This window comes from Rhodotorula toruloides (assembly GCF_000320785.1).
Source record: "Rhodotorula toruloides NP11 unplaced genomic scaffold Scaffold13, whole genome shotgun sequence".
Classification (NCBI taxonomy): domain Eukaryota; kingdom Fungi; phylum Basidiomycota; class Microbotryomycetes; order Sporidiobolales; family Sporidiobolaceae; genus Rhodotorula; species Rhodotorula toruloides.
In genome coordinates this window covers 338,144-354,007 of record NW_015622973.1, presented here as the reverse complement: position 1 = coordinate 354,007, position 15,864 = coordinate 338,144, and the positions used below count along the sequence as shown (strand labels likewise).

The 15,864-nt window shown below is 62.1% G+C and overlaps 5 protein-coding genes across 5 annotated transcripts in view; 2 read left to right on the top strand and 3 right to left on the bottom strand.

Moving 5' to 3' along the window:
- Positions 1–98: 98 nt before the first annotated feature.
- RHTO_01452 (uncharacterized protein) lies at positions 99–1,265 on the top strand (the record flags this gene model as incomplete). The annotated part of the gene is made up of 2 exons (XM_016415134.1): positions 99–823; positions 887–1,265. The coding sequence occupies 2 exons, from the start codon at positions 99–101 to the stop codon at positions 1,263–1,265; spliced, it is 1,104 nt and encodes a 367-aa protein (XP_016272924.1).
- Positions 1,266–1,528: 263 nt separating this feature from the next.
- On the bottom strand, positions 1,529–2,911 carry RHTO_01451 (Frag1/DRAM/Sfk1 family protein; the record flags this gene model as incomplete). The annotated part of the gene is made up of 6 exons (XM_016415133.1): positions 1,529–1,799; positions 1,878–1,914; positions 1,974–2,125; positions 2,180–2,253; positions 2,311–2,637; positions 2,693–2,911. The coding sequence occupies 6 exons, from the start codon at positions 2,909–2,911 to the stop codon at positions 1,529–1,531; spliced, it is 1,080 nt and encodes a 359-aa protein (XP_016272923.1).
- A 350-nt stretch (positions 2,912–3,261) lies between these two features.
- On the bottom strand, positions 3,262–6,443 carry RHTO_01450 (3' tRNA processing endoribonuclease; the record flags this gene model as incomplete). Its single annotated transcript, XM_016415132.1, has 7 exons — positions 3,262–3,529; positions 3,589–3,744; positions 3,804–3,923; positions 3,978–4,150; positions 4,211–5,188; positions 5,249–6,065; positions 6,121–6,443. The coding sequence occupies 7 exons, from the start codon at positions 6,441–6,443 to the stop codon at positions 3,262–3,264; spliced, it is 2,835 nt and encodes a 944-aa protein (XP_016272922.1).
- A 788-nt stretch (positions 6,444–7,231) lies between these two features.
- On the bottom strand, positions 7,232–9,536 carry RHTO_01449 (uncharacterized protein; the record flags this gene model as incomplete). The annotated part of the gene is made up of 2 exons (XM_016415131.1): positions 7,232–8,592; positions 8,675–9,536. 2 exons carry the CDS (start codon positions 9,534–9,536, stop codon positions 7,232–7,234), a joined length of 2,223 nt encoding a protein of 740 aa, XP_016272921.1.
- Positions 9,537–9,925: 389 nt separating this feature from the next.
- RHTO_01448 (DNA polymerase epsilon subunit 1) overlaps positions 9,926–15,864 on the top strand; it is a gene marked incomplete at both ends in the record, with an annotated part of 7,719 nt that continues 1,780 nt past the window's right edge. Inside the window, 12 exons of the mRNA XM_016415130.1 lie at positions 9,926–10,195; positions 10,286–10,411; positions 10,469–10,564; positions 10,620–10,959; positions 11,028–11,221; positions 11,300–11,410; positions 11,469–11,674; positions 11,758–11,868; positions 11,921–12,101; positions 12,242–12,427; positions 12,548–13,469; positions 13,525–15,848. Of these exons, the coding sequence (XP_016272920.1) occupies positions 9,926–10,195; positions 10,286–10,411; positions 10,469–10,564; positions 10,620–10,959; positions 11,028–11,221; positions 11,300–11,410; positions 11,469–11,674; positions 11,758–11,868; positions 11,921–12,101; positions 12,242–12,427; positions 12,548–13,469; positions 13,525–15,848 (5,067 nt within the window). The remainder of the gene's footprint in view (positions 10,196–10,285; positions 10,412–10,468; positions 10,565–10,619; positions 10,960–11,027; positions 11,222–11,299; positions 11,411–11,468; positions 11,675–11,757; positions 11,869–11,920; positions 12,102–12,241; positions 12,428–12,547; positions 13,470–13,524; positions 15,849–15,864) is intronic.

The window sequence follows — 15,864 nt, the reverse complement described above, 5'->3', positions numbered from 1 at the left end:
CACCCAAGCAGCCGCGCCAACTCTCACTCCCGCCCGCGCAATCCTCATCACATCCCCGCCGACAAGCCATCTCTCGCAGCCCAAACACCCGCACAGACATGTCCTTCTTCGAACCGCACGCTCAGTCGCACGGCTCGCATTCGCACAAGGCCAAATTCCGCCCGGGAAAGGCGCCTGCACCAGCCCATGCGCGGACAGAGATGAAGCGAACGGCATCGCTCGTCTCGCTCCCTTCGCCGCCTGCAGAGGGCGCAGCATACGACGAGGACGGGATGGATGTGGATGGAGGGATCGAGGACGCGCCCAGGCGCAGCCCGCTCGTGCAGGCGAGGGGTTTCGACCAGGATGACGAGGAGGTCGACCAGCTTGATTCGGACCTCGAGGAGGACGACGACGCGTCCAAACCCCCTCCGTCGAAGCGTATATGCCTCCTCGGCTCGCCCGCCAACTTCTTGGGTGGACCAGCGGCCGGACCTGCGTCCCGCAAGCAGCTTCTCAACCCTTTCCTCCCCGGCGCGGCTTCATCCTCCTCGTTCGCTTCGCACGCCGGCGCTCCTCCTTCCCCCTCTGCTTCGCCCGTCCGACCGCCCCACGCTTCCCCCTCGAGGCGCCGCCACCGTCCTGACCCAGACCGCATCAAACTCGCTACGACTCCCCCGCCCAAGACGCGTGCAGAGCTCGAGAAGCAGGCGCAGGAGGAGAAGAAGCAACAGATGGGCTGGTTCGACGAGGACAACCCGTTTGTCGAGCGAGATGGCGAGATGGCGAGGAGGTTGAAGGACAGGCAGCCGCTCAAGAGGCCCGAGACGATTACCTACGTCAAGTGCGCCCCCTTATCTCTCTCAGACCTGCTCTTCAGACGACTGACGCTTTGCTTCACTTGCAGGCGCGGCCAGCGAGTTCAGACTACGATCCCCTTCTCCGCCCTCCTCACCTCCACCTCACCCTCCGAAGACCCCTTCACCTTCACGACGCCCAAACTCCTCTTCCCTCCTCGCGACCCGCCCTCCCCGACTCCAGAAGACTCGACGCACCCGTCGACCCCTCCGAAGCAGAGCAAGTTCCTTGAAGCCCTGCGCAATGCGGGAAAGCCGGACGAGGCGAAAGAGGGAAGGAAGGAGGCGTTGCCCCCGACGCCAGCGACGTTGAAGAGGCGTGCGCCTGGCGGAACGGCGGCGGCGGACGAGGCGAGCAGGTATGGGCCTTACAAGCGGATGAGGGGGCTGGAGATGGCGGGTGTGGGCGCGAAGAGGGGGTTGAGGTAGTCGTGCGGCGACGGTCACGAAGGAGACGCTTAGCAGGCAGGCGGCGGCGCATCTTACGATCCTCTCTCTCTCGTCTTGTATCTTCCCAAACTCTCACTCTCTTGCTTACGAACCACAAGTCTTGTACATCGCCTCTCATTCTTGCATCCTAACACGACACGTCCCCCTTCTTTGTTGGCAGTACCGCGCCCTTTTCCTCATCTCAGCATCGTACAAACCCGCGCGCAATCCAAGAACCCGTTCTCCACCGCGCCCTCCTCGGGCTACCGCCTCTTCTCCCTCCTCGCGCGCTTCTTCTCCAACGCATGTTCCCTCCACCCCTCCGCCAGCACAGAAAGCGGCACAACCCTCGTCCCCCTCACAGGACACCTTCTCACGCTCCAGCCTTTCTCAATCGCGACGGGCTCGTTTGTCGAGGGGAGGTAGAGGCCGCGGATGCCGTTTTGGTCGGCCCAGGCGACGGGCGTGGCGCGCAGGGAGTGCCGGTGGAGGGGGTGAAGGTCGAGGATCAGGGTGGCGAAGTAGAAGGCGACGCTGAGGAACGAGAAAGCGCGAGTCAGCCACGCGCTTTCCGAGTCCTCAACGCGTCGGAGAGGCGAGGAGAAAAGGTACCCAAAGCAAGCGACCCATTGACAGATTGCAGAAGCGGCTGTTCGCGAAGTGAGGGCGTTCAGCTGAAATCCGCGTACACTGGTTCGCAGGACTCACTAATAATGCGGTAACACTTTGGCCAAGGTTCGTGTCGAGCGTCGTCGCTGCAGGCGATATCGAGGAAGACGAACGAGAGGCCTGCGGCGGAGGAGAGTGAGAGGATGATCCACTTGAGAATCGTGCCATCGCGCAAGTCGTGTCGGTCGGGGCTGCGAAGGAGGGTATCAGTACGGGAGGGACGGTCAGAAAGAGAGAAGACTGACTGCTCGTGCCAGAGGTGCTCGACTTCGACCGTTTGAAGGATCCCGCTCAAGGTCACGCAGACGATGAACATGATCTGGCCGAGTTGAAATCAGCTCCGAGTAGCGCGAGCTTTGACGATAGTTAGACTCACGGAGAAGGCGTTGTGCGGAACGGCGCTGTTCTGCGGATCGAAAGCGGCGAGCAGAACGAGCGCGAATGCCGCAAGTCCACCGACCGTCACGTCCAGCCCCGAGATGGCCGCCCATAGCAACTTCTCCTCCTTTGCTTCCATCGTCACCCGCATCGTACGGAGGAAGCGCTCGGCGAGGAGGGAGAGGAAGTAGAATATGGCGGTCGCGATTGAGCCGGGGACGAGGATGTTCTGATGGCAGGCTGCGATAGCTGAGAAGTACGGGACAAGTCCTTGTGTCGAATCGTACGCTGCTCGATGGTCGACGAAAATCCAGGTGAGGAGGAGCTGTCGGGGAACGAAGTCAGCGCGAGAAAGTGCGTCAGACAACGCTCGAACGCACCGCTAAAAGGGTGCCCGCCCACGCCAGAGTTGCGAGCACGGGGAGACTACTAAGGAAGACACTCGTCCAGGCTGGAAGGGAGTCGGGCGGGTGATTGAGCGCTTGCTGGATAGCGAGAGCATCGCGTTGAAGCGAACGTGTGCGACTGGTGTCCCCCTCGCCGCTAGAGAGGCTCTCGTCGCCATCGACTGCTCGATACGACGGCGGTCGAGAGCTCATCGCAGCGTGTGGAGCGAAGAGAGAAAAGAGGAGCGATTGAGCGGAAGGTCGACCGGAATATCCGCGGATGCCGTTGCGACGCCTGGGACAGATCGCATTGAGACGCACGCCTGTAAGCTCCGTACATTGTCCTTGCAGCCCTCGAAAAAGCCGGTAGACGCGCAGCAACCCTGAAGAGAGCTGCCGGGCGAGAACAAAGTCAGGAAGGTCGCGAATTCTTTACGACTCCCTCCCGCACTCGTCCAGCACCTTGGCCAGCTGTGAGGCAGCTAGGAACCCCAAGGAAGTGCGCAGGAGCTGATGTCGTCCCTCGGGAAGTGAGAGGACGAGCCTGCGTTGCTGACGACCCGCTAGTCTCCGCCGTCCGCGACCAAGTCCTTTCCGCTCAACTCGTCCGCATCGTCCCTGTCCTCCGCCTCGTCCCAGCTCAACAGCGCATCCATCGCTTCGCGGTAACGCTCGACCTTCCAGAAGTCGGCGAGTCGCAGGCTCATGAGGTCGAAAGCGGTCGCAACAATTGGTCGGTGCGCTTCGCCGTCTGTCGCGAAGGCGGAAGGAGGCGGGAGCTTCGGGTAGCGCGCGGAAAAGTGAGTGAGGAGGAGGTGTCGAGCGCGCATGCTGCGGCAAGATCGTGTCAGCAGCCGAAAGCGTGGACGAAGGCGAGGGACTGGACGAACCGAGTTGCGACGTCGATAGCCTGGCCGAACGTGCTGTGGCCCTTCGCCTCGGCGACTTCGGGCATGTCGTCTTCGATTGTTGCTTCGTGGACAAGGAGCGATGCGCCTTGACCCGCTTCGACAAGCGCGTCGCAAGGCATCGTGTCGCCGGAGAAGCTGCGTGAATGGCAATGTCAGCGTTCGAGAAGGTGCACCGGGTCGCCTTCCATGCGCACACTGCTCGCCAGCCAGACTCGTGCGTTACGACGGCGCCCCAGGCTCGGCAGCGATGTTTGACCGGGACGGCTGTTACCGTGAGACCCAGTCGCGTCTTCAGATCGTACATGGCAGCCTCACTGCAATGCGAGAGTCAGCGGGAGTTGAGAAGACCACGGACTGAGGGGGCTCACGCCTGAGACTCTTCGTAAGGTGCCCGTCCAGGCTCGATGCTGTAGTTGTCGACGAAGCGGATTGGTCCTTCCCGCTCGAGACCGAGGTTGAACAGCTGATCTTGCTCTCGCAGGTAGATCATGGCGCTCGCCGGTCCGACAATCGTCAAAGGCGACTTGGGCGGCGGGTCGAGCTGTCGAAGGCCGAAGGGTCAGTGAGGACTTTCAATGAGCGTCTAGTTCCTCCTACTCGCCTGAGCGCGCTGCTTGAGTATCGTTGGTATGCCGGCGTGGTGATCCTGGTGCATGTGGCTCAGGAAGATGACTTGCAAGTTCCGCAAGACATCCTCCTTGCTGTCTTCCCCGCGGCTGGAGTCGCCGTCTCCGAACCGTCGAGCGATCTGGCCCCACGTTCCCTCTCCTCCGTCAAACAGGATGTACTGCGTTCGCTCATCGGCTGGCGTCGGCGGAACATGGAGCAGCGTGCCGCTGACGTTGCGGTACTTGCTTGGTACCGCACTGCCGGTTCCGAGCGCGGTCACCACGAGGCTTAGTTCCAACGCGGGTGTCGACGAGTCGACTGGGCGAGATGCGCGCTCGACCGACTCTGCCTCCACGACTTGTCGGGCCGCCTTCGCCTTGGCGACGAAGTCCTCCCAAGCGGCTGCCGCTTTCGCGAGGGTCTCCTCCGACTTGTGCAAGCCCTTCAGCTGAGCAGCTTCCGCGTCGGCCTGAGGCGAAGGCACGTGGAAGTCAAAGTTGCGGAGTGCGAAGTTGTTGCCGAAAGGCGTCTTGCCCTCTTCGGCGGGAACGAGCGCGGACGAGAAGTGCGAGTTGGATACGAGGGGAGTGAGGCCGGTCGGCAGGTTCGGGAGAGAGGCGAGGGCGTCAGGCGTGAGGAAGGAGTAGTGCGGAAGTCGAAACATGTCTTCGTCGACATGTCGGAGACGAAGGTTGAGAAGCGCGGAAGGCCCGTAGACGACCTCGTTCTTGCCTTGCTTGACAAAGTCGGCGGACGAGACGTGCATGGCGATATCTGGGAACGATTCTCGGAGGGCCGAGACGTAGGAAGTGAAGGCGGGTTCTGCCAGGACGTCCGGACCAAGGAAGAAGAAGACGCCGCGCAAAGTCGCGCTCCCGCCGAGGCTGTCGCGGTCGAGAAGGCTCGGACGGAGGAGATCGGCGAGAGAAGCGAGATACGCTGGCGAAGGGACGTTGACGACGAGAAAGGCCTGTCGAGATGACGCCGTCAGTTCAGAGCAGGAAAACGCGAGACTGGTAGGTGGACGCACGGCACCATCGACACTCGGACCCACGCATTCCTCCGGCGTGACCCACCGCCCGTCTCCCTCGCCTTCTTGAAGTTTTGCGCGCTCCTCAAAGGCCTTCTTCAATCTCGCCTTCTTCTCCTTCTTCGTTTCTGCCTTTCCCGGTGGCAGAACCGACTCGTCGACCGGCTTTGCTCGCGCCCACACCTTCTCACCCGCTACTAGCCGAGCAAAGTCCTTGCCCGGCTCGACGCCAAGCGCAATCGCCTTCTCCGGCTGGAACTTGCCGCGGAACTTTGGGCCGACGACGAGGTAGCTGTTTGTTGCTGGCTTGAAAGCGCGAGGGAGAGAGGGGAGTGACTTTTGCCGGTAGGCAGGGCCGGGGAGGTGGCGACCGGAAGGCGTGGTGGTAGGGAGGGGGGCAGGCGCGGGTTCGAAGGCAGTCCCTCGGAACATGTCGCGGATGACGAGGTTCCGCCACCGCACGGCATTCGCACCTTGCAATCTTGCTGGGTTGAAGTTCTCGGCAGCCGTGTCGAAAGAGGGGCTCGGGCTGCGTCGAGGCGAGGTACGTCGAGGTGACTTGGCGGGAGGAGGCGGAGAGACGGAGAGTGAGGAGCGTCTTCGCTTCAGCGACGCGCTACCGTCGTCGTCCCCGTTCATTTGGGCGGCAGAGTCGTTCGGCGCTAGGGCAGGGGGAGGAGGAGCGGCAGAGGGGGTTAAGGGAAAGCCGTAGACGACGAGATTCGCGTCCGCGTGAATCGGGTCGGGCAGGCTAGGCGAAGACTCGTGGTCTTTGACTGCGGGAGGCACCGACTCGACCTTGAGAGAAAGCCGATCACTGTTCGAGAGAGTGTGAGCGAAGGAGGGGAACTGAGGGAGTCGTCCAAACGCACCGTCTTGTGAAGAACCTGCAACTCGCCAAGAAGTGATCTGTTCCCCTCGGCCCGTGTACTACCATCTTGTCGTTCCCGCCCTCGACACTGCTCAGAATCAGCCCGGGCAGACCGGCACTCTGCGCGAGGTCTCCCAGGAAGACATGTCCGACCTTCTTCAAACCCACCTTGTTCGACAGCGCGACGCGTGAGACTGCTTCGGGCGTGTTGAAGAGGTATCGCTGGCTGTCGAACGTGACGAGGAGAGAGGGTGCCGAGTCGACGGTGTCTGTTGTGAGTACGCTGATGGTGTAGCGCGTTCCCGACGGGGCCGCCTGTGTCATCCTGGATGCTTGTGGAGGGTGACCTGGCGACAGGAGGACCGCTTTGGTCGTGGAGAGCGAGCGAATGGCCGTCGAAAGGGAGAGGGAGGGAGGCGGTGAAGTCGTGGGGCAAAGCAGCCCACTGGCCGCGCGAAGGAGTCGCTGAATCGTGCTGGGCGGTCAAATCGGCTCCTGCGAACAGATCGAGCTTGTCAGCGCGGCCGCTCAAGCCGTGGAAGCCCTTCATCGCCCTCGTCGTGCCCTTCCTCAAAAAAGTCCGGGCGTGCGCAACAGCAATCGGTACCGCTGGTGAGCCACACCCGGACAGAGATATCGCGTAACAGGCCCACTAAGCACTGTCCGACCCGCCGCGAGCAGGAGGGGACTCACCACGATTCGCCAAAGTCGCTTCGAGATGCTCGACAGTCTATCCGCCCTGATTGACTCCGTGAGACCCAGGCCGAGTCGCGAAATCGTCTAGAGTCCTTCAGGAACGAGCTAGGCAAGCGAAAGCCAAGTCTAGCGAGGTTGCGGGGATGTCGAGAGAACGAAGGTCTCGCGAGAGATGCGAGAAGTGTCGCGAGTCGACATCTGCTCTTTCTGCTCCTGCGGGCTTCCTTGACGATGAGAAGTATCGTAGGGACCGCCTTCCATGACCCCTTTGCGAAACGGAGGCGGGGAGGTGCGCGACGACGGAGCGAAACGATAGCAATGCGTGATGGTGCAAGGTGAACAGGTCGTGCGAAAGGAATGACATGTACGGTTGCGAACACGCAAGTAGCCGAAGAATCGAAGGCGCCCATCGACCCTCACCACCCAGGCCAGTCGTCCTCCGCCTCCTCCCTCGCCTTCTCCGTCTCGCTCGCCTTCCCTTTCTCCGATCTCCGCCCATCTTCAGGCGTTCGCTCCTTCCCGTTACCCGCAAGATGTCCGGCCTGCTCAGCCACTCCCTCCATCGACGAACTTGCAGGTAGGAACGCGCTCCAGTCCCATCCGGCTTGCCCTTGCCCAGTCGAGGCGGACGACGCGTCAGCGAAGGTGCTGGCAGTAGGTGTCTTGTCGGGGTTCGACGAAGCTGGAGGGGGAGGGGAGATGGCATGCGAGGAGGAGACGGCGGAGGAGAGCGAGGCGAACATGCTGGAGAGGCCCTGACCTGGGACGGCGCCGAAGTTAGGCAGAGATTGGCCAGTGGAGCGCTGCTGCAGATTTGGCGAACGCGAAGATGCCGACCGCTGTCGCGTTGACGACGCTTTCTCACCCGCCGAGTCGTCACTGAGGAAAGGGCTCGGCGCATCCTCCTTCGTCGACCGCCGCTCGTCCCGCCCCTCCCCCTCGATAGGCGGCAACTCCAACGGTCCAAGTGCCTGCGCCAAGCCCTGTTCGAAAGTATCAACCAAACCCATCGTCGCTCGCTTTGAGTTCTGCACGACTTCGGACGAGGAGAGTTGTGCCCACTTTGAAGAGAGCGAGGAGGAAAGGAGGGAGAGAGAAGAGCGGGTGCGTGCGTGGGTCGGTGAGGTAGAGGGAGAGGAGGTGGAGGGCGGGGCGGAGAAAAGGCGGGAGGAGCGTGAGAGGGTGGGCGAGGAGGATGTTCGAGGCGGCACAAGACGAGCATGCGACGAGATCGTCTCGGCATCCCTCGTCTGCGTCTGCGAAGTTGACGCTGCCGCCGAGCCGTCCATTGAAGGGCGGTCCCGCCGCTCTCCCTTCTCCCCTTCTTCCCCCTCCTCTTCCTCCTCCTCTCTGACGATGCCCAATCCTCTCGCCTCCTGCTGCCCCTGCGCATGCCCGTTTATCCCGTCCATACCCGTCGGCATACCCACTGCAACCTCCAACACCCTCCCCAGCGCCCCACCAATCCAGGTCCCCGCAGCCTTCACACTCTCCGGAATCTCGATCGGCGTGTTAGACTCTCCTTCGCCGTCGGGCGGTGCGTCGAATGTGGAAGAGAGGAGGGAGAGGTCGAGTGAGTGTGTTGGTGGGAGGCTCGAGTGAGGTCGGGGAGTTGGGGAGGTGTTCGGCGAGCCGGAGGAGGAGATGGAGGGGTGGGCGCGGTGGGCGGAGGAAGTGCTGGAGGAGGAGGTGTAGGCTTGTTGCTGTAGCGAGCGGGCGACAATAGACTCCCACTTCTTCTTGAGCAATGCGAGTTCGGACTCGTGCCGCTTGAGTTCTGCGTACATGTCTCGCGGTTAGGATCGGCGCTCGAACATCAAGGAAGCAGGGCCGGACTGCTACGATTGAGCGGCACGCACCTTCACGCAAATCGAGACACTTCCGCTCCTTCTTGGCAATGAAGCTGAGCAAGTCCGCATTCTGCTCGACGAGCGTCGCCTGCGTCAACATCCCTCCTCCGCCCGCACTTGTACCCGCACTGGGCGTCGTCGCAGCGCTTCGAGTGAGTTTAGGAGAAGTCGATAGATCGTCCGCGTGTGAGGAGGCAGTCGTAGACGAGGAGATGGACGCGCGGTGTAGTGATCCAGCCGGCTCGAGGTCATCTTCCTCTTGCACACCCGGGAGAGGAGAGGTGGAGTCGAACGATCGTCGCGGGAGGGATGAGCTCGCCTCTGCGCCAATATTCTGCGAGGGCGGAACGAGGCGCGACGATTCGGGCGAGACCATGTCCGCTGACGCGCTCGTCGTGTACGAGATACTCGCTCCTCGTCGGCCGTGGCCAATTGAAGGTGTTCGTCGGACGGGCGTAGTCGAGCCGGAGTTTGATTCGGCGGGAGGAAGAGGGGATGTTGAGCGGCGGAGGGAAGTCGACCGACGTAGGAGGGTTGGGGAGTCGGCGCGGTAAGAGTCTGCTTCGTTTGTGTCGGACGACGACCCGAGTGCAGAGGTCGAAGACGGCGAAGAGACGTAGTTCCCGTCACCGTTGCCGAACAACGACCCTCCCGCTGTCCCTGCTCGCAATGCCCGCGCATCGCTTGACCCGCCGCTCCTCCCGATGGATCTCGCGAGTGATGGACTCGTCGCTGGCGAGTGTGCAGACGAAGGCGATGCCGACGAGAGCGAGGGAGAGAGGGAGGAGCCGAGCGAGAGGCGCTTGAGGTGTCGTCCGCCTGATCGCGACGAGCCGAGAGGCGTGCTAGAGAGAGTGGACGAGTCTGCCATCACCTGAGGGTCCGTCTCGTGTCACCAGGTGTCTCTGTGAGAGTATCGAGAGGGGGTTCGTGTGTCGGGCTGATGAGGGTGAAGAGTCGCGAGTGGTTCGCCCGTTTCGCAGGCAAGGCTAGTCCGGTCCAGCAGTGTCAGCAGAATGTGCAGCAGTCGCTCGTGAGCCACTCTGAGCTGTGTGAGAGCGTGGTCGATGCCATCCATTTGTACGCGTCTCGGTCGCGTCCTCGCCAACTCTCCCTCCCTCTCTCTCGCCACTTCCACGCTCATTCGCACGGCTTACGAGGCAGACTACGCTCAATCTAGGACGCTCGTTCGACGCTAGACAGACAAGGACTCGAACCAGCTCGCGCGGCGCTCTCCTCGCTGCACTCTCAGGGGACGCGATGGGGCGACCATTCAACAAGTTCTCGCGCGGCAGAGGCGGAGGCGGGCAGTCCAGCGGGCGCAGTGGAGGCTCATGGCGCGGTAGACGCGGTGGAGGACGCGGCGGAGGAGCTGCAGGCGCCGGACAGCTCAAGACGGTCACGGAGGGGACGAAGGACGACGACCGCATTGAAGACGCGCGCGTTTGGGACGAGCTGGATCACAAGCTTGGGTTTGCCAAGTTCCAGGAGGGAGCGAAGAGGCAGGGCTGGCTGGTCAACATGAAGGAGGTGCGTTTCCGCTTCCTCAGTCCTTCGCGGCGAGTGCTCGTACTCGAGGGCGGGCCCGCGTTCTGACTGCGAATCTGGTTTCACGCACAGACCCTCGTACCCGACGAGACGAAGACGTCGGCGCGCGCAGGCGTCGACTACTACTTCATCCAGGACGACGGCGGGATGTTCAAGGCGACTCTCGCTTACGAGCCGTATTTCTACATCGCGACAAGGGTGATTAGCACTCTTTCATCATCCTAACGACGCTGCTGACCGACGCTCACCACGCAGAGCGGCTACGAAGGCGTCGTCGAGGAATGGCTGATGCGCAAGTACGAAGACTTGATCACCAAGGTCTCGCGCGTCCGGAAAGAGGATCTCAAGCTCGTGCGTCATGATCCTTCTGCTAGCGGAAGCGTCGGACTGACAATCTCGCCCACAGCCGAACCACCTGATGGGCTACCGCCGCGACTATATCTCCCTCTCCTTCCGGAACCAAACCGACCTCTTCACCGTCCGTCGGGACCTCCTCCCTCTCGCAACGAAAAACCGCGAGATGCTCGACGCGGTAGACACGTATGCCGAAGTTGTCGCGGGCGAGCAGAAGTTTGGGCAGGTCGGGATGGAGTATGATATGGAGGACGGGTTCGGGGGAGAGGGGTTCGTGAAAAATGTGGGAGGGGCGGGAGGGAAGGGCGCGAATGCGATGGACCCGAAGGACGCGATCATCGATATTAGGGAGTACGATGTCCCTTACTACCTGCGCGTCGCCATCGACAAGAGTGCGTTTCGCGTGTTCTTCCCTCTCGCTCGATCCTCCGAAGCTGAAGTCCCACCTCCGACTGTGCAGACATCCGCGTGGGACTCTGGTACGAAGTCACAGCCGACGCCGGCGAGATCTCCTTCCGCCTCCTCGAGGAACGAGTCGCTCGTGCCGAGCCAGTCGTCATGGCGTTCGATATCGAGACGACCAAGGCGCCTCTCAAGTTCCCCGACCAGTTGACAGACCAGGTCATGATGATCTCGTACATGATTGACGGGCAGGTGCGTCGCGCAAGAGCGTTCGTCGGTGCCGGCGGTTCTCGTTCAGCGTACTGACTGAATGGACTGCTGGACGGACAGGGCTTCCTCATCACGAACCGCGAGATTGTCGGCGCCGACATCGAGGACTTCGAGTACACACCGAAACCGGACTACGAAGGTCCCTTTACCATCTTCAACGAGGCCGACGAAGTGCGTACCGATCTTTCCTAATCAAACATTCTCCTTCGCCGCTGACGCCCGCACACAGGCCGCCACCATCCTCCGTTTCTTCGAGCACTTCCGCGAAGCCCACCCGACCGTCTGCGCAACCTACAACGGCGACTCGTTCGACTTTCCGTTCCTCCTCGCCCGTGCGAACGTACATGGCATCGACATGTACAAGGAGATTGGGTTCGCGAAGGATAGCGAGGAGGAGTTCAAGAGCAGGAGTTGCGTGCATATGGATTGCTTCCGGTGCGTTGCGCGATCCGGCACTCTCGGCCACATGCCTTTTCCCCGAAGCTGGAGAGCTGATACGAGTTCGCGTTCGTGCACAGATGGGTCAAGCGCGACTCATACCTCCCGCAAGGCTCGCAGGGTCTCAAGGCCGTCACGGTTGCCAAGCTCGGCTACAACCCGATCGAGCTCGACCCAGAGCTCATGACGCCGTGCGCTCTGCTTCGCTCCCATCCTCCGAGCCCGCTGACCTGTCCCGAGCAGATACGCCGCCGACCAGCCCCAGACGCTCGCCCAATACTCCGTCTCCGACGCAGTCGCGACCTACTACCTCTACATGAAATACGTCCACCCGTTCGTCTTCTCGCTCTGCAACATCATCCCGCTCAACCCGGACGAGGTGTTGCGGAAGGGAAGTGGGACGCTGTGCGAGACATTGTTGATGGTGCGTGCCGGCTCTTTCGCGCGCCGTTTCTCTTCAAGTCGGTCTCTCGCAGGATAGCCACTTTGCAGGAAGCGCAGCTTCTCGTTGAGGGGAGGCCGCGAGATCGCGCTTACTGACCTTCGCAACTCTCACTCAAACAGGTCGAAGCCTACCGCTCAAACGTCGTCTACCCGAACCGGCACGTCGAGTCGCACAACAACATGTATGACGGACACCTCCTCGAGTCGGAGACGTATGTCGGTGGTCACGTTGAGGCGCTCGAAGCTGGAGTATTCCGGAGCGATATCGAGACGGACTTCAAGATTGTGCCGAGTGCGATTCAGGAGGTGAGTCGGTTGCGCCTTCTTCTCGAATCGACTGCGGATGAAGCGAACGCGGTGCACGATCGCAAGTAAGGACGAAGTTGAGGGTTGAGGTCTGACTCGCGCGCTCTCCCTCCCACGCAGCTCATCGACGATCTGGACGACGCGCTCAAGTTCGCCCTCGCGAAGGAGGGCAAGAAGCCAATCCCGATCGAAGACGTCGAGAACTACGACGAGGTCAAGGGCGAGATCGTCCGCATGCTCGAGGAGCTCCGCGACCGCCCGCTCCGCGCCGACACGCCGCTCATCTACCATCTCGACGTCGCCGCCATGTACCCCAACATCATGTTGTCCAACCGACTCCAGCCCGACTCGGTCGTGACCGAAGCCGACTGCGCGGCATGCGACTTCAACCGGCCCGGCAAGCAGTGCCAGCGACGCATGAAGTGGGCCTGGCGCGGCGAGTACTTTCCGGCGCAGCTCAACGAGTACAAGATGATTCGGAACGCGCTCGAGCAGGAGACGTTCCCGCCCAAGTGGCCGGGCAAGCCTGAGCGACGCTTCACCGAGCTCTCGCCGTCAGAGCAGACGTCGCTCCTCCACAAGCGCCTGGGCGACTACTCGCGCAAGGTCTACGCCAAGACAAAGGAGACCAAGATCGAGACGAAGGAGGCCATCATCTGTCAGCGCGAGAACCCGTTCTACATCGACACTGTCCGCACCTTCCGCGACCGCCGCTACACGTACAAGGGTCTTCACAAAGACTGGAAGAAGAAGCTCGACCAGGCGAGCGGCGGAGGTGGCGTCCAGGAGATCGTCGAGGCCAAGGCGATGATCGTCCTTTACGACTCGCTTCAGCTCGCGCACAAGTGTATCCTCAACTCGTTCTACGGCTACGTCATGCGCAAGGGCGCGCGGTGGCACTCGATGGAGATGGCCGGCATCACCTGCTTGACGGGCGCGTCCATCATCCAGATGGCGAGGAAGCTCGTCGAGCAGATCGGCCGCCCGCTCGAGCTCGACACAGACGGCATCTGGTGCATGCTGCCGAGCACCTTCCCCGACGGTGTGTACCGACTTCGTCTGGATTCGCGACTGCACCTGACGTTTCCTTCCCGCAGGCTTCGCATTCAAACTTCGCGGCGGCGGCAAGTTCCCGATCTCGTACCCTTGCACCATGCTCAACCACATCGTGCACAAGGACTTCACGAACGACCAGTACCACGAGGCGACGCCCGACGGCCGGCACGTCGTTCGCGAGGAGAACTCGATCTTCTTCGAGCTCGACGGCCCGTACCGCGCCATGATTCTGCCGTCGTCGAAGGAGGAGGACAAGCTGCTGAAGAAGCGCTACGCCGTCTTCAACGAGGACGGATCGCTCGCCGAGCTCAAGGGGTTCGAGGTCAAGCGTCGCGGCGAGCTCCAGCTCATCAAAACCTTCCAGTCGCAGATCTTCGAGAAGTTCTTGCTTGGCGGGACTCTCAAAGACTGCTACGCCGCCGTCGCGACTGTCGCCGACAAGTGGCTCGACGTCCTCTTCACCAAGGCGGTTTCGCTTCCGGACGACGAACTCGTCGAGCTGATCGCCGAGAACCGCTCGATGTCGAAGACCCTCGCCGAGTACGCCGGCCAAAAGTCGACATCTATCAGCACGGCTCGCCGTCTCGCCGAGTTCCTTGGCGAGCAGATGGTCAAGGACAAGGGTCTCGCCTGCAAGTTCATCATCTCGACAAAGCCGGTCGGGGCACCCGTCACCGAGCGCGCCGTTCCCGTCGCCATCTTCTCCGCCGAGCTCTCCGTCAAGCGGCACTTCCTGCGCAAGTGGCTCAAGGACAACGCGCTCGAGGAGTTTGACCTGCGCTCGATCCTCGACTGGGACTACTATATCGAGCGTCTCGGCTCCGTCGTCCAGAAGCTCATCACGATTCCCGCCGCGCTCCAGAAGATCCCAAACCCCGTCCCTCGCATCCGTCACCCCGACTGGCTTCACCGCCGGGTTGCGAACCAGGACGACAAGTTCAAGCAGCACCGCGTCGACGAGATGTTCGCTCGCCAGAAGCCCGCCGTGCGCGACGTCGAGGACATGGGCTCGAAAGACGTTATCATCGTCACGCCACGCGAGCCGACGCCGCCTCCGCCCGCGGCGCCCAAGCCCGACATCACGAAGAGTTACAGCGCCTGGGTCGGATACATGAAGCCGATCTGGCGCGAGAAGCGCAAGGAGCTGCTCGCCTCGCAGAAGTCGTCGAGCGGGTTCAGCGGCAGGGCGGGGACGCTCGGCTCGATGATGCACCAGCGCTCGACGTTCCTCTCCTCGGCGGTGTGGGACATTGTCCAGATCGCGCCCGTCTCCGACCGACCCGGCGAGTTCAAGATGTGGCTCCTCATCGCCGACTCGCTCCAGTCGGTCCGCCTCCGCATCCCTCGCCAGTTCTTCGTCAACTTCGTCGAGCTTCCCGCCGCAGATGGCGTCTTTCCCGAGGCTTGCGAGGTTGAGCCTATCTCTCGCTCGCTCCCGCGCGGTCAGCGCTCGCTCTACCTCGTTCGCTTGTCGACGTCGGAGGATGACTTCGTACGCGACGAGTCGCTGTACGGTGAGCTGCTGAACGGCCCGAACGTCGACGGCGTGTACGAGCTTCAAGTCCCTCTCGTCATGCGCGCCCTCCTCCGCCTCGGCGCGTCCTGTATCCCCGACTCGCGCAAGGGCGTCACCCTCAACAAGGGTCTCGACCGCCACTTTGCTCTCGGTGACCTCAAGCCCGCCGAGGCGACGCTCAGCAAGCGCCGCTACCTCGACCTCGGCCGCAACCTGCGCTACACGTACCTGTTCCATGTCACGAACGACTACCGTCACGTCTTCGGCCTCTTCATGCCGACCGGGACCGCCAAGGTGTACGTCGTCGAGCGCGGTAAGGCGAGGGACGTCCAGAACCTCGACAAGTACTACGAGGAGCAGCTCAAGCGGCGGAAGGAGGCGGAGGCCGAGCGTCTCAAGAAGGACAAGTCGGCCAAGCGCGAAGTCGGCGCCTTCGAGTACGCGGACAGGATGACGATGATCGTCGCCTACGCGGGCAACGAGGACGTGGCCCTCCGCCACCTCTCGCGAGACCTCGATGCGCTGTCGAAGCAGAAGTCGATGGCGTCGCTCCTCGTCGTTCACTCGCCCAAGCCTCGCTCGTACTTCGACGAGAAGGTCCGAGGCGCCGCCAACTTCCCCTTGATCGCCATCCAGTCGTCCAAGGCGGAGAACACGTTCCCGGCGCTCGCATGGCAAGCCCCCGCCTGTCGCCGTATGATCCAGCACTACCTCCGCGCCGCCGTCTGGATCCGCGAGCGTATCGAGCTCGCCGACCGCTTCGACGTCCCCGTCTGCAACCTCGAGAAGGACGTCCCGCTCTTCCTCGCGGACATCGACTTTGCCCGTCGCCTTTCGAAGGCCGACTGCGTACTCTGGTGGTCGC